This window comes from Papilio polytes, unplaced genomic scaffold (genome assembly GCF_000836215.1).
Source record: "Papilio polytes unplaced genomic scaffold, Ppol_1.0 DF822178.1, whole genome shotgun sequence".
Lineage (NCBI taxonomy): Eukaryota > Metazoa > Arthropoda > Insecta > Lepidoptera > Papilionidae > Papilio > Papilio polytes.
In genome coordinates this window covers 3,351,531-3,367,602 of record NW_013527026.1, presented here as the reverse complement: position 1 = coordinate 3,367,602, position 16,072 = coordinate 3,351,531, and the positions used below count along the sequence as shown (strand labels likewise).

Genomic DNA, 16,072 nt, shown 5'->3' with positions numbered 1-16,072 from the left:
AATTTTTTTATGGTGTCATTAACAAGCCTAAAGATATCAACGGATGGGCGAATTCCAAAGTACTCAATGGTACTCGCTCTATATTTTGGGTTATTTTGTAATAATTTCGCCAGATAGTTGATGTATTTTAAGGTTGCCTATTTAATGTCCTACTATCCTTATTCATATAATTCCGAAATTCAACAGTATAAAATAATTCAAGAAAATGACTTTTATCAGTTAAACCAATTCATTCTAGATATTCGGCCCGGTGCAAAGCATTTTCAAGTTCGAGACATTCGACGAGGCGGTGGACCGCGCCAACGACACCAACTACGGTCTTGGCGCTGGCGTCATCACAAACGACATCACCACCGCCATGGCCTTCGCCCGACACGTGCGCGCCGGCTCCGTGTGGTAAGCAACCTCTATAATAACAATTTAACAAATCTTTGTCCTCATGCATCTCTTTTGATATCTTGTCACTATCGGTGGCTAGTTTTAAAAACAACCTCAAAGTAAAAAGCGCTTGGTTTTTATTTAACATATTGCATACTTATAGAAACTACGTAACCAATAAAAACATTTTAACATAACTATGCTCAGCTAGTCTGATGGAAAAAAGTAAGAGTTGTATTCTAAACCGGTATATAAATTGATTCAAGTCTCATATGACAGTGAAAACGTATTGATAGCAAAATCTTTACTAGCTAAGAAACCAGTTTACGGAATTTGAAAAAATTAGGAACATAAGCTTCCACAAAGTTTAGTAAATGGTTGATTTTTTTATCCTATTTTGTAAAATTTATCAATAATTATTATTTTAATACTATTCATTATTACTTTAAGATATTTTGCCATTTATTATTATCAGTATTTAATTGTTATATCTTTAAGGCTTTCATTGTAACTTTGTACAAGCTAAACCTTCTACCGAATTTAAAGAGGGAAGTGACTATGACTCATATTCTTCCAGGTGTTTTTAAATTGTTTTTTAGAATATAAGTTTTGTTTTTTAGGATAAACATTTACGATCACGTCACTAGCCAAACTCCTTTCGGAGGTTTCAAAGACTCCGGCATGGGCAGAGAATTGTAAGTTTTAATATAACCCTTCATAATATCTACTTTTACGTAAGTGTTCTCTTAAATAATTTCGTTTTAATTTTCTAGGGGAGAAGAAGGCATCAACAACTATTTGGAAGTTAAGACGATTACTATGAGTCTCCCAAAACGGCCACTTTTATAAAATTCTATTGCAAACATGGGGATTTTCATACACGATATTAAAATAAAGATATCTTGTAAGAAATGTTAAAATTATTAATTTTTGTGTTACCAGTGTGAAAGCATCGAACTTTAAAATAAACTGTTATAGTCACAACCCATAAGTAAATAAGCATTGTTATCTAGTATTTTTGGTAACTTACATTTTTAATAAAAAAATGATTTTGCATACATCTTTCTTATATTTTTAATAAATCTTTTATCTACTGAAAACTGGTCTACTATTCAGTGAATCAAGCAACTGAAGAATACTTGCCAACAATTTTGTACTGCTTATGCGTGAGGTGCTCGGACATCATGCCGCAGACGTGTGCACCCAGGGAGTGTCCCACGCACGTCGTCATCTTCGCTAAAGCCCCTGCTTGAGTTAACAACGAGTATAGTTGAGCTGTACACTGAGCTGCCAACCTGTAAACGCAGTTCATCTTTCATAACTTCCACACTGATGATCTTTCCTAAAGTGAGGTGTGAATAGACTTTTTATATCTAGACTGGACAAGTTTGAGTGCAGATTGGTTGAAATTTTTGATTTCCTTTATAGTGGGTATACTATTTTGAGGTTATTCAGATGAGAAGACTATAATAATGTTACCTCATATTAGAGAGTGCGGACATATAGCACGGAAACCTCGACAGCATTGACCAGTCCACCATAAACACATTGTAGTCCTTACGGGAAAGATATGCTGAAAATGAAATAATAAAACTGTAATGTAAATAATACTAAAATTGATTTCTCTTGCCGAAAAATTAGTTATTCTATAAAACTATTTGGTATTTGCTTATAATATGAAAATTGTTTTAATTGAGAAACGAAAACGTCGAGTAGCCTAATATACGGATGCAAAAAATAGTAACGGTACACTTATATCGGAAGATACGATTTGCAACACTTTCTAAAGTGTAACAAAATTATAACTTTCAATCTACAACAATGTTAGATGACGACCGTAAAGAGGAAGAGAATATTTCAATAGGAAATTAAATGTTTTGGTATCATTTTAACAATACTTAAATTAGACTCTGAGAGTAAAATCAGCCTTGCTCTTTGAGATTGGAATTGGAAAGATCTTACAGTGCTTACCGTCTCGTAAGTATGAAATGGGCGTCTTAGCGTGTGTTCCGTTAAATCCGTGGATTATGAAGACGTTCTTCCTGGCCTGTTTCCAGCCGTAGTCCCGGAGGTCTCGGTGGCCGACGTGGATCCATTGCTTGTACGGCCGTTCCCTGACACGGTACACTATTTTACATAGTTTTCTATCTAGATTTTATAAAAATTATATCGAAAGCAGTCAAAACAGTAGTATGGTAAAGCTTTATTTCTCTATTAATAATAATGATTACTCTAAGTCCAATAATGGGCATTGTTTTAAACCATTTCCGCTGTTTAAAGACAAACGGTTAAAAGTTACATTCACTTCTAAAATTATTTACAGATTTTCCAATTATATTTTGAAAAATAGTTTGTAAAAACTTTTGATAAAGTACCAGTACAGTACATTAACCAGTATGCATATTTTAAAACTTACGGTGTATACAGGAAGAAGTTTACTTCGCTATCTGGACATTTCCACTCTCGCTTCATGACGCATCGCCAGTACCTGAAGTCCATCATCGACATCAAACTGCCTTCCACATCCGTGCCTGCGGACAAAGTGGGTTTTTGGGCTACCGTACAGTTTTAGCAATTAACTTACATACAACAGTTAGAAATTAAAATCTGTATATTAACATGTCAGTTGAAACTTGTATCAACTTTCATTTCATAACCTGTTAGGTATTTGATATATGGATATAATCCAATATGACCTGACGTACGAAACCTAATATATGTTGCGATATGAAGAGAATTGCGGAAAACGAAAACAAATACAAATGTAATATTATTACTAATTTAGATTCCTAGAGAAAATTTAGTCAATTGTTTTATTATTTTTTATTTAAAGTACGTAAATGGCTTTACGTAAGCACGCAACCGTACCAAACTTTACGTTGGTAAAAGTGATATAATGAGTTTATATTTTGTTGTAATATAAACTTCATGGTAACGAATTACGATAGCCCATAGTCACTTTCTCTGCCAAGGACAGGTGGGATGAGAAACACGGTCAATGACATTAAGTTACCTAACTTATGTTTTTTTATTCATTTATTTAATCATTGAGAAAAACAAAATAATGGCGTAATCATCGATGTTCACATTGACGACATCTCAATGAAAAGTAAAAACAAGTGAAAGTTTTCAACTTTTATATCGGAAAAGATAATCATGACGTGTGTTCAAGCATTATAAGACAATGTAACTGAATAATCTAATTGCAGTCATTTTAAGATTATCTTCTAAAGAAAAGAGTAGCAACGTTTCGTTTCAAGATAATCTTTTTTGGCATAAGGAATAGGTTTGCAGTCTTATTCCTTTAAAATGCCGGCAACGCATCTGCAGTTCCCCTGGTGTTGCGGATGTCCATGGGTGTAGGACCAATTAACATTAGGCGATCCGCTGTCCGTTTGCCCCATTTTCATATAGACAAAATACTCTCATTCTCTTAAAATAAACAGTTATCTGTATTTAATGTTTCAGCTGTATAAACATACAGTGCAATTTACTTTTGTGCGTAATGTTTTGGGTGAGATGACATGTCAAAAATCATCTTTGACTATAACGCGAATGTTAATAACTGTTTACTTTGATTAGATATAAATATTGTCTGATTCGAGTGAATGATTTTTTTTATGGAGAGTTTCACTAATGAAAATCACTAAGTAACTAAAGAAAAATACGTTTTTACGTTTGCATGGACACAATAAACGTAAGTTTTCATTCCTATCATCAAGTATTGAATAAAAAATTTAATATCAAAAAATCCTGACTAGATGGATTCAGATTCAGATTAGGATTGATTTTGAGTTTAAAAGCGTACAGTTTCGCTTTCATACTTACTTACATACTTTAATGTTTGTGTTAATTTTAGATTGTGTTTATTGTGTAAAAAAAATGTAAATTAGGTTAAGTTTGTGGAAATTTTTTTATTTTTTTTTCGTATTCAATTACTTACTAATTTCGGCACAAGTGGCAAGGAATATTAAAACACATAAACTACTCTTAAATAAACACATTTTCACAATTTTTTACCACACACAAATCCAAACAATTATTTAATTTTTTTTTCGTACTTTCATTCCGAATAATTTAATATCACAGACGATAAATTAATTTTATTTTAACGAACATCGTTACATTTCAAAAGGAAAGGCATACGGCCACATCTGCAGCGTCGAAATGGTAACTGGTAAAATTCTCACGGAGTCGAAGTAACCCAGAGCAGTTTAACAGAGAGAGCATTATTACTATCACTTTCTATAGGATAGTTTTTTTTTTTATAAAGCCAACGTTCGTATACTTTTGGTCTTCTAGTAAAGTGGCATACTTTGAAATAAAGTTTAAAAAAATCTTTTACCTTGTCCTAATTTACTCAATTATGCATGTTTAAGCTATTAGTTAAGCTGCATTTTTCTTGATTTTTTCGTTATAAACAACACATCTAAAAAATGTCCAAATTAAATATTCATCGGAACTTTCACGTTTAGCATCCTAAAACACGATCACGTTTGTAACCTAGAAGTGGCCGACGATGGCTCGTTAAGAGTAGATTTACTTACGAATACCAAATTCATGATACAAGGTTACTGTGTCAATGCACATCAGAGTCGGTGGTCGGCTGGACGACTTACTTTAGATAATTCTTAATTAAAAATGAAGTAATTAAAAAGCGTTGCAATTAGCAATAAAATTGCATTGCTACGCAACGCGCAAATTGTTTTTATAAAATTAACCGCCAAAATACCAAAGTAATGCCAAAATATTTATTTACATCATAGGAATTCACTTGTGTATTTATGTAAAGATTTTCCTTACATACTCACTGCAATATAATTTGTAAAATAGCCCTACGACTTAAATAGTTTAGTAGCATCTAAACTGTAAGTCCAGGGTCAGAACAATAAATATTGACATACGAAAAATAATAACAAAAAACCTCAAATTCCTGTACTCGAACATATTCCCCGTTATTCGTTCGAAGCTCGTCACACCTCTTGTTATATTAATAACTTCATGGGCGGATAAGATTGAATTCAACCTCCTTGGTTTATATTTTATACGGCCACAAAGTCAAATTAAAAACAATAATAATGAAAGAGTTGTGGACAGCAATTATGAGATGAAAAATCAACAACGAATTATATTGTTTTCGTGTAGATTTTTGTAAATGTTATTAATATCAAAACAAAGATTTCTTTATCATCAACGGTAAGTACTGATTTTCAGATATTTATACACAAAAACATTGTTTTAATGACATTCTCTTTGTTTTAATTATATTTGAAAAAGTATTAACAGTACGCAGAGTGCAAAAAAGTAGGAATTGAAAAAGGAATGCCATTTCCGCTTAAAAAAAGTATACACAAAACTGCGACATCTATGTAGGGAAAACTAGAACAAAAGTTAACTAGCCCATGGGTTCATGGCTAATTTGGTGACAATAGAGTTGTGTCGCAAATAGGTTAGTAATGTTTTAGTAGTTTATAGTAATAATATAACGGTGTTTTAGCTATCAAATAAAAGCATAGTTTCATTTTCATCAATATTATTCTAATAATAGAAAATAATATTAACTGGTAAGAGGTTATCTTCTTTAGTCTATGATATTGTTCTATCCTAATTCATGTATTTTATTTTTGCAACGCATCGTTCTTAATTGAAGTCATGTAGTACAGATGACTGCGAAATATACCAAAACCATCTAAATATACTACTCAGTACTAAAATATAAACTATCCACATTCAACAGGTTACAATTTACGCCGCTGCGTGTCGCTGTTAACGCAGCCTACAGATAATAAAAATGAAATAACCACAGAATACGAATAGAAAATAGAACCAACGTTATGACTCAAACAATCATGAGTGCGTGAGTATGTACTGTTGACTACTGTTTACTCAACTCATTTTAATAAAACACAATCTTGTTGACATTTGACTTATACGACTCGCGTTTTCAAAACATTATGTTCTGTTACACAGTTCTAACCACTGCAAATACGTTAATTCATTACGCGTAAAGCAGTCTTCCTTACTTTACGTCATTTTCCTAAATATTATATACGTAAGGTTATTGAAAAACACAATTAAAGCTATAGTAGCCAAAGAAAATATATGCAAGTTGTTTTAACCCAGAGGAAGGTAATAATTTTTTTGATAACATTTTTTTATGTTAATAATATTATCTGTTAGTACCAATATATTACATTATCTTGAAACCTAATTGCTTTTTTACTGGTCGACAGTTAAAAAAGTATAATAGTTTAGATTTTTCTTATTTTACTTTTTCATTTTTTTAATAAATTTTTTAATAAGAAACTTTTATCTTTTGTAAATGATTATTCTATATCATAAGTATTAATGTATATTCTGTCTTTCTCCTTGTATTACTTTTTTTAGAACTATTTTTACATGAAATTTACCGCTAAGTTAGGCGCTCTATTTCAGCGCTTGTTTAAAAGCTCGATGCTACGCAGGAATTAACGATTAAGTTTTCTTATCATAAGTTCACATTACCGATAATATTCACACGTTGTTATTGAGAGGGATCACAATATTTTTATAGAAAATTTTGTCAGTGCAAAATAATTAGTAAGGGCAGAACAAAGCTTTGGCAGAGAGAAAGTGAAGCAACGTTTTTCAATAATTAATGTGTCGTCTTCAGGGAAAGTGTACTGAGCCATTTCTAAAATTATCTAATACATGAGCAAAATAGTATTTCAATATTATATTATTACGCAAATGTTTATGACACAAAATTATTATTTTTAATACGATATTTTTCAGAAAACTCAATAGTATTATTAGATTTACAAATGGAACATAACAATTATCAACGGACAGGTGTGTATTTATAACCGTCGAATCATTGTTAATTGTATTAATTCTGTTGTAAAATAATAATATTTTTATCTATGCCATTAGGTGTCCGTGTTTACACATTTGTTGGTAAATAACTTTTATTGAATCTTAAGCATGCGTAACTTATTAACCCTTTGTCCACGTGTGCATTTCTAATTCTAACGGTGAACAAACAAACTAAAATTGATTGCGCTATTAAGTTCACCTCACTGCCTCTTATTCGTTCATACATCTATATAATTATGTACCAATTTATACTGGATACTTCAAACACACCGATAGCCAATTTTGTATTTGATATGAAACAACAAAGGCTTATATCTCACCACAGCTGCTCGTACCATACTCGTATTATCTGTATTAAGTCTGTTTACCCACGATCTAACAGTCACGATGTTTACATATTACATTTCTTTCATTGTTTACTTCAACTGTTTCTATGTAACACTTGGAAAGTTGTACGTTTAACTAAGAGCTAGGGTAAAAGGCTGTTGAAAGTATTCTTCCAATAAAATAGCACCGCCATTGGTAAACATCTCCGCTTTAGCTTAGCTTTTGCTACTACTCTATCCCTATTTACTAACTAATTGTGCTTGCTAGCATTGTGTTTTCGATCATTAATATTAACATTCTTAACTATCAAACTGTATCTATGTATAATAGTATAAAAAAAATTGCTTTGGTACTTAATAAAGTTAAGAAATTCCATTTTTTTTTTGGCGCGAAATAGTTACATTTAACACCTACATTATATGCACAAGGGTTTGGCTAACGTGATTATCTTATTTTATTTTATTTAAATCAACTTATTTATTTCACAGATGAGACAGAAAAACAAAATTCTAAGTGAGTTTACATTTCATATTATTTTCTAGATACAAAATTCTTGCCAACTTAATGTAACAAAATGTACTTTTGTTTCGCTTCACATAGGTTTCTAACTGAATTCATTTTTATGTAGTTTTACATATGTTTTATCGTTTAATTATTTATAGATGGTGGCATAAACTGTGTTTGCGATGCCACCAACCTGACTCGACCCCGTCTTGGCGACCGTCATGGTGGCAAAAGATATTTCCGTTTCCACTTTTCCCTACGTACAGACAGTCAGCGCAACAACTATGTATTTTATTTTTCTGTAAGTAACATTTAAGTAACGATATCCACGAAACGACTATATATATTTTTTTTAAACATAGCACAGAATGCTTAATATGAAGTATTTAGAACGACTGTTTTCTTTCAGTCTTATTAATATGGGGTATCGCGTACGTAGAAATTGGAGAAGCAGTAACTCCAGATGGAGAACTGTTCAGCATGACTGTCCTAGTCATAGTAGCGTACTTAATGGGTTGGCTGTGGCTGAAGGTGACCACGCTGCCAGCGCTCATCGCAATGCTGCTCACAGGAATACTGTTCCAGAATCTCCACTTAGTGCACATGACGGATAAATATAGAAAACTTAATCAAGATCTGAGGTATGCTATTTGATAATATATTTTTACATTTATCTTGTATGTTATTGCAGTTTTGAGTTTTAACATAAGTTCATATATATTATTATTAAACAAATTAAAAGTTTTAATAATGATTCAAATAAATAACAGTTTTTTGCTAAAATTCTTGAACGTAGACCACAAAAAAATAGGGAAAAGCAGTAGTAATCAGAGGATGTTTTATTTATTTTTTATCTATTTTTTTTATTTCAGAAAAGTAGCGTTAGTTATTATACTGATGCGAGCGGGGCTGGGACTCGACGCTAAAGTTTTAAAGAAACACTACACCGCGGTATTACAACTGGGCCTGTTGCCGTGGATAGTTGAATGTTTTGCCATATGCGTGTCCTCCCATTACTTTCTATCGCTACCATGGATATGGGGTGAGGACGTTTACTATTAATGAAGAAACAAAGAATCTTATGTTATTAAACTTAATACAGTCTAAACTTGATGGAATTCGAATAGTGAAATTGTAGACAGTAGTTTTTTTATTATAATTTATTCATACTACGGATATTTTAGAAAATAATTTTTATTAATGTAAGTTTTGTTTGCAGGTTTTCTTCTAGGATCTATGATAGCGTCAGTTTCGCCGGCAGTAGTGGTGCCGTGTCTGTTCCGGCTACGCGACTCAGGTTACGGTGTCGCTAAGGGTATACCCACACTGTTGCTCGCCGCAGCTGCGATTGATGATTCAATAAGCGTGGCTGTGTTTGCTATTATTTTAAATGCTATGTTCTCGACGGGCTCGGTTACTTACAATATTGTCGTGGTTTGTATATATATTGTATTTAAAATTATTTATGTGAACATATCAAAATGCTCTTTGAAAGTCTAGTATTTGAATGTTGAGAACGATAATTCATCAGCTTTTGTATAAAAGCAGTGTTAAGTAAATTGTTATTTTTTAGGGACCTTTATCAATTTTAGCGGGCATAGGATTAGGATCGCTTTGGGGAGCTATAGCTTCCGTTATTCCAGAAAAAGGAGATACGTATGTGGTGCCGTTGCGATTTTTAATTTTATTTTTAGGAGGTCTATTCTCACTGTTTATATCTAGTTTAATTGGATGGAGTGGAGCAGGTATAACTTTTTTTGTCATTAAATAGAGTATACAAATATTGTGGTAGTAATGACCCTGATATTTCTTAATACAGGTCCTTTGGCAATAGTGTCTTCAGGGTTTGTAGCAGCATTTTTTTGGGAAAGGCAAGGATGGATTGTAAATAAGAACCCTGTTAGTAACATCTTCAGAATCTTATGGATATTCTTTGAGCCAATACTCTTTGCATTTACAGGAGCACAAATTACAGTAAATAATAGTTTTATTCGTTTATTCATATTTAAATTGTCTCTGAATTCATCAGTTTAATAATTTAAATGTTTTACAGATTAGTTCTTTAGATCCCGAAGTTATAAAAATGGGTGCAATTTGTTTAGTGGCATGCTTAATCTTACGTATGATTGCTACCTTTCTGGTTAGCTTTGGATGTGGACTGAACAAAAGAGAGAAGCTGTTTATTGGAGTCACATGGTTAGCTAAGGCCACAGTGCAGGTATATTATCACTTTTCGATAGTCAAATTCATAAGTTCTTCCACTAAAATACGGGAAAACTAGATATTCGAATTTAATATATAGTTATATAGCAAATTCTTTGTCTGTAGGCAGCATTAGGACCGGCAGCTTTGGATTTAGTAAGAAATAGACAAACATCTGGACTGCCGCCTCTCGAGGAAGAGAAATACGCAAAAACAATTCTGGCGATGAGTGTACTTAGCGTTGTTTTGTCTGCACCATTAGGAGCAATACTTATTGCTATCACGGGACCGAAACTATTGAGTCGGGAACGTAAGTTGCAGTTGCCTATTTTCTTTGATTTAATAGACCTGAATCCTAAATGAAATGTATGTTTTTTATTTTTGTTACAGCCGAATCAAAAGCTCCTGAACGCATTGACGGAAATGTTGAAAGTGCAAGAACTCCCGCAATAACGCCATTGTGATATCAATAAACATAGCAAAATTGAAATGTGCTTACTATGTAAACTGTGCTACGGCATATACCTTAAGAAAAGTCTTTCTGTAGTACTTAATATTATAATTAATTAGACATTTTATTTGTCTTGGTATTGGTATTTATTTGTATTGTATTATTTATTTTAAAATGTAATAACAGACAATAGGGCAGTAATTATTTTTAATAGTCATGTAGTACTTTACAGTACATCTAAGCTGTCTGAACTGTCTTGTTGATTGCATTGTTGTTATTCCATAGATCTTACGTGTATTTAAATAATGCATAAAAGTGTTATTTATATTATTATCAGAAAAGTTAAAACTGCATTCAAAATACAAATAATAAAGGCAAGGAAGATGTTTTTTTTATTTGCAAATTATTGGAATCTAGAGCCGAAAATGAATTTGACTTTGACAGTTGTTTTGTCAAAAATTGTGAACGCTTTGTTTACAATTTTTGACGGTTACAGTGGAGCCCAAAACCTAAACAAAACTTATTTCAAATCTAAACAAAAGCGGTATGAAAGTAAATGCATCAATATAATAACATCATAGGAGTCTGATAAAAAAAATGAAATGTCTGTAATTGTAATAGGTGTAGCCACGGAAAGTGGCGTGCCAATATTTTCTAGAAAAAGAGGCAACAATGAAAATGTTTGTATTACATGATGTTTTGGTTTTCGATATTAATTTCTGAAATTATTAATTAAGTTAATCTCATATGATTTTAAATCCTTTTATTTAGATACAGTTTTCCACCATTGCTTCGCTTCACGGCATAAACATGTTCAGTAAATGCCACAACTTATCTGTAATTAATTCACAAGTGGAAAATGGTAGTATACTTTGGAAGGAATATTATAAAAGGTATATTTTACATAGTATTTATACGTTGAACGCAATAACATTCTTAGTAAAAGCATATTTAACTTTCTTTTATAAGACTATATAATGCAAAGGAACTAAAATCATCGATGACTCATTTAGAATTTTTTAATTTCAGTGTAACACTCATAGGTATAGTAACTGGCGGGCTGGAATGTGATTTAGAGCTGCTGCTTTCTTGTATACATGATGTTATGATATTCTGCGTTGGTAAAAAAGAATTGGAGAATTTAAAGAACATTGATCAATTGAAGAGGGATTTAAGACAATGCTATCCAATATTGGACTATTTATTGGAATCCTTAGACCCAAATACTGTGCCAACAATGACTTTAGTTCTAGACCTTATACAGAGCTTTTTGTGTCCACAAGCACAACACTTACAGGTGTTACTTTTTTTTTATAAAAACTGTTAAACAATAAACTTTTTCTAGATCACATTATTAATCTTCAAATATTTACTTTAGCAAGTATTGGATAACTATGCTGAACAAGTTACCGGTAGATGGGCATGCCTCAGTATACATGGGCACTTAGTAGCAACAAGTACTGATTTTTATGAGTTAGATCCAAGGGAATCAAGATTGCTGCTCCTTTTGGCTGCTGCACAGGATGGTGCACCTTTAAGAGACACTTTGGTGTACCTACCTTATATGAGTCCTGATGTAAGCATTAACAATTGTATTTCTGTAATGCTATTTGTTACATTGCTAGTTTTGAGTCTTAAGTCATCCAATTTTGCTTAAATGGTACTACTTTCAAAATATATTATAATTTTATCTCTCTAATCAGATACATAACACCTCATCTATACTTTAAACTAAGTATTATTTCAGGTTGCATTCAGAGCTGTGACATGCAAACTTTTAGCTGATGTATATGTACTAGTGGTGTGTGGTGCAACCCCTGCACTGTCACAAATAGATGAGATTGTGCTGCAGTGCTGGGAAGGGTATGCACAAATTATAAAAGAAGCTAAGCTTGTACATCCAAGAAACTTTCCAGGCACTATTATTTTCGAGCCATGTGTTTTGGGGTATGTATTGTAAAATTTTATACAAAAAATTAAAGTAGTTTAAACACCTTATAACGGTAATATATTTACATGCACTAGATATTTGCATATATTGTGGTTGTATTGTTCTTATTTTAGTATTTTCCTTGTTAATGTAAGTCAAAGAAGATGTGTATTTTCTCGCCATCTACAATTATCAAATCAAAAAGGCAGAGGAATGTCAGGGGCTCATCGTATGGACATTTTGCGAACATTTTACGTTACTTCAGCAAGGGACTTGGCGCCGGAGTTGAACTTTAAAGAAATTTTAGATAAAGGTATCATATGATTTTTTTATTATTTAACTATTTACAAGGAATGAAAAACATGTATATTGTCATTAAGGGGGATGAGAGGTCTTTTAAGAAATTGTTTTTAAAAAAACAAATGTGTTTGCCAGTGTAAATTCACTATAGTTCATGATTTACAGATAGTGATGAAACAATAGGAAAGGTATCAGAAACCTACTGGTGTTCGGAGTACCACAAATGCCACGCACAAAGATCTGCTAATCTTTTATGTTGTGTACTTTACGCTCCCACTATACCCACTCACACTATGAGGTAAGATATTTTTAATGTCAGTAATGCTTTTAAATAAAATGATATATTATCTGCATATTTAAAGTTAGATTTATTCCATGGATAATTTATACTTTCTTTTTTTCCCTCTAGGTTATTAACCAGTCAAATGCTTCAAGAATTTCTAACGAACAAAGATGTACATTGGTAAATTAAATAAGATTGAGAAAGTAATTGGTGGTTTACTGTCTTATGATAAGGTGTAAAATATTTTGGCAAGTTGTATTATCCGTCCAATGTTTTTTTTTTTATGAAATTAAATAAAACTAAAGTTTCAAAATTGTTTTATTTGTATGTTCAAACACAAACACAAAATATGCTGGCTTAACCAGATCGGACATTAGTCCACTATAAAGGCCTCATTACCAAAATAAATACAGAACACCCCTTATTACTGATTACTTTCATTATTTTCCATATTCAACATAATTAATACTATCATTGTGATGCATATTAATATATTTATTGCATTATAGTCTTGTACAATTGCTACCTAACTACACACTAGTTGGTAGGTAGTCTAAATCATATCTTTGCTCTCACTATAGGAACAACTCACTTGTTCTCATACCACTTTTTTTTTCTCTTTAGCAGAGCATCAATATATTGCTAGAAAATCTTGAATAGTCAGTAACAACTTTTATAGTTAAAATCATAGATTTATAACCCATAGATAATAGATTTAGGTTGGACATCTAATTGAAAGTCAATTTTCAAAATGTTAATTTGTATTTTAAATAACAAAAAGGAAATGTTCCCTTTTTATCGTCTCACTTTTATGTTGCGGATTATGTATCTATAGATTATATAAATATGGTTCAAATATTTAAAAACATGCATTTAGATGTACTAATTTTCAAATAAAGTACATGATTTATTTTTACAAAATATGTCTCAATGATTTGGATCTTACAATAAATTAAATTGATACTACATTTTAAAAGTTTACAGTCAACATTCTTTATGCATGATTTTTTAATTCTATTATTTTTTTTAATGCACCATAATAGTAATCAAATTGAATACTCAATCTTTTAATACTTTAACATTTTTATATATCGCTTAACTCACTGCAAATATAAAATGATTCAAACATTATTTGTTTAAAGGAAATATAAAAAATATCAGAATATTTCAGAACAAATTCATGTGAAAACTTCTAAATACTATAAAGTGAAAATTACTAGTACATATAAAAATATTGTATAAAATTTAAGAGCTATTATTAAAACACAATTTTATTTCATGAATCCATAGTTTATCTCTTTAATAATACAACATAATCCACACCCGTGTAATATTTTAGTGTTGTTTTCAGATTATTGTAATTACTTGAATGATACATTTATGACACCATACAAAAATATACAGCCAATTAAACCATTTTACTATTTAATTAAACTAATACAAAACATGCAGTACCAAATTACCATTACTATTCGGAAAGCTTACTCTTTGTAAAGGCATTAAGGTGTTCTTTGCATTTTCTCATACAATGATTATTCTAAGATTAATCTACGGCAATACAAATTTGACTCAAGTTACAAGACAAAAGATATTTTAAGTGTATCTAAGGCCACATTTGGGTAATCTATTTTTGTCTCTCAGATGGTTTTTACAATGACATACTTACTCTATGACAAGTGTATTTTAAGTGTTACTTAAAACATTTGTTTATTTTGAGCAGCATATTAAGCTTGATTGTTATAATTTAATGACTAAAATTCTCTTAACTTAAGAAATGCTTTTTCTTTGCTATCATTAAAATGAATAACAAATGTTTAAGTTTATATACAATTATTAGGTAGCAACACTAATATCTAGTGTAGCAAAATATTATACTTCGACAAGATAACTGACGCGGTGGGCATAAGTGAAACTAAATTATGATGACTCACTATCTCCCTCCGTTTATGTCATTTTCTATGTCCAGGTTTCACATATTTTCTGACAGAGTCAACCGATAGCAGCAATTTACATTCATTTACATATGTTTTTTCCTATCTTTTTAATAAATGTCCAAGATAAAACATTTTTACTGTACTCAAATTGTTAAAACAAGCTGGAATTAACAATTCCTAAAAACCTTCGCTATTTATAACTAGACATTCGGGACTGAGGTTGTTTAATTTTGCACTTCAACTGTTGTATTAAGTCAAATATTTTCAACGATGGACCAACCTTCATCTCCAGAAGTTCTATAATTTCATCTTTAGACAGCTGCAGCATCATAGCACCATCAATGTGGGCAAAATTTACACAGTATGTGTGGCAGTCGTTAACTGTGAGGAACTTTGCCACATCTGTCTGTGTCCAGTTCTCTGGCTCTATTGTATTGAGAACATCCGATGTCATTGTATTGTTGACTAGTCTGGGTATCACTTTCTCTTCCGCCTCATCTGTTGGTGTGTCGTCTGATTGCGTGTTCAGACTAGAGTCCTGAGACACTTCCGTTGGTGTACACTGGAAATAAACTCTATTATGTTTTCAAACTGCACAAGATTGTTAAAAATGCCATCTATACTTATATTATAAAGAGGAAAGATTTGTTTTTTTAGATGCTTGTATGTTTTCAAATAACTCAAAAACGAATGAGCCGGTTTCCAAAATTCGTTTACCGTTAAAAATTATGTTATCAGTTTGTAACATAGTAAAACATGATCTTACCATTATATCCATGGTCGCTTCACTTTGCACTTCACTGTGTTCTTCTTGTGCGTCCTTTAACTGTTCAGTATCGACGTCCATGTGAGAGACTTCAGTGGTAGCAGCGTTGTGCTGCCGCGGCTCCGGCTCCGCGGACGCCTCC

The 16,072-nt window shown here is 31.8% G+C and overlaps 5 protein-coding genes across 9 annotated transcripts in view; 3 read left to right on the top strand and 2 right to left on the bottom strand.

Moving 5' to 3' along the window:
* Nucleotides 1–1,436, top strand: part of LOC106106425 (aldehyde dehydrogenase X, mitochondrial-like) — a 5,211-nt gene extending 3,775 nt beyond the window's left edge. The window contains exons 7-10 of the mRNA XM_013287004.1: nucleotides 118–122; nucleotides 239–396; nucleotides 999–1,073; nucleotides 1,152–1,436. Of these exons, the coding sequence (XP_013142458.1) occupies nucleotides 118–122; nucleotides 239–396; nucleotides 999–1,073; nucleotides 1,152–1,227 (314 nt within the window). The 3' untranslated portion in view covers nucleotides 1,228–1,436. The remainder of the gene's footprint in view (nucleotides 1–117; nucleotides 123–238; nucleotides 397–998; nucleotides 1,074–1,151) is intronic.
* A 42-nt stretch (nucleotides 1,437–1,478) lies between these two features.
* Nucleotides 1,479–4,390, bottom strand: LOC106106669 (hepatic triacylglycerol lipase). Its single transcript, XM_013287289.1, has 5 exons — nucleotides 4,322–4,390; nucleotides 2,795–2,909; nucleotides 2,350–2,492; nucleotides 1,858–1,951; nucleotides 1,479–1,673 (listed from the first exon to the last, which is right to left on the bottom strand). The coding sequence occupies exons 1-5, from the start codon at nucleotides 4,380–4,382 to the stop codon at nucleotides 1,499–1,501; spliced, it is 588 nt and encodes a 195-aa protein (XP_013142743.1). The 5' UTR covers nucleotides 4,383–4,390; the 3' UTR covers nucleotides 1,479–1,498.
* A 1,067-nt stretch (nucleotides 4,391–5,457) lies between these two features.
* Nucleotides 5,458–10,750, top strand: LOC106106701 (mitochondrial sodium/hydrogen exchanger 9B2-like). Of its 5 annotated transcripts, none has more exons than XM_013287329.1 (14): nucleotides 5,458–5,574; nucleotides 6,116–6,239; nucleotides 7,153–7,209; nucleotides 7,291–7,314; nucleotides 8,049–8,073; nucleotides 8,223–8,365; nucleotides 8,474–8,705; nucleotides 8,937–9,106; nucleotides 9,284–9,498; nucleotides 9,638–9,809; nucleotides 9,884–10,038; nucleotides 10,118–10,282; nucleotides 10,393–10,576; nucleotides 10,657–10,750. In XM_013287329.1, the coding sequence occupies exons 3-14, from the start codon at nucleotides 7,182–7,184 to the stop codon at nucleotides 10,728–10,730; spliced, it is 1,587 nt and encodes a 528-aa protein (XP_013142783.1). In that variant the 5' UTR covers nucleotides 5,458–5,574; nucleotides 6,116–6,239; nucleotides 7,153–7,181; the 3' UTR covers nucleotides 10,731–10,750. The 5 variants fall into 5 exon arrangements, with proteins under 5 accessions (XP_013142783.1, XP_013142785.1, XP_013142786.1 ...); XM_013287331.1 differs by lacking the exon at nucleotides 5,458–5,574 and adding an exon at nucleotides 5,705–5,827; XM_013287330.1 differs by lacking the exons at nucleotides 5,458–5,574; nucleotides 6,116–6,239 and adding an exon at nucleotides 6,251–6,507.
* A 458-nt stretch (nucleotides 10,751–11,208) lies between these two features.
* Nucleotides 11,209–13,879, top strand: LOC106106702 (protein fuzzy homolog). The gene is made up of 8 exons (XM_013287334.1): nucleotides 11,209–11,397; nucleotides 11,489–11,610; nucleotides 11,747–12,014; nucleotides 12,096–12,293; nucleotides 12,465–12,664; nucleotides 12,782–12,960; nucleotides 13,113–13,245; nucleotides 13,357–13,879. The coding sequence occupies exons 1-8, from the start codon at nucleotides 11,320–11,322 to the stop codon at nucleotides 13,412–13,414; spliced, it is 1,236 nt and encodes a 411-aa protein (XP_013142788.1). The 5' UTR covers nucleotides 11,209–11,319; the 3' UTR covers nucleotides 13,415–13,879.
* A 330-nt stretch (nucleotides 13,880–14,209) lies between these two features.
* LOC106106663 (polycomb protein Sfmbt-like) lies at nucleotides 14,210–16,066 on the bottom strand. The gene is made up of 2 exons (XM_013287282.1): nucleotides 15,931–16,066; nucleotides 14,210–15,726 (listed from the first exon to the last, which is right to left on the bottom strand). Exons 1-2 carry the CDS (start codon nucleotides 16,009–16,011, stop codon nucleotides 15,355–15,357), a joined length of 453 nt encoding a protein of 150 aa, XP_013142736.1. The 5' UTR covers nucleotides 16,012–16,066; the 3' UTR covers nucleotides 14,210–15,354.
* Nucleotides 16,067–16,072: the final 6 nt, after the last annotated feature.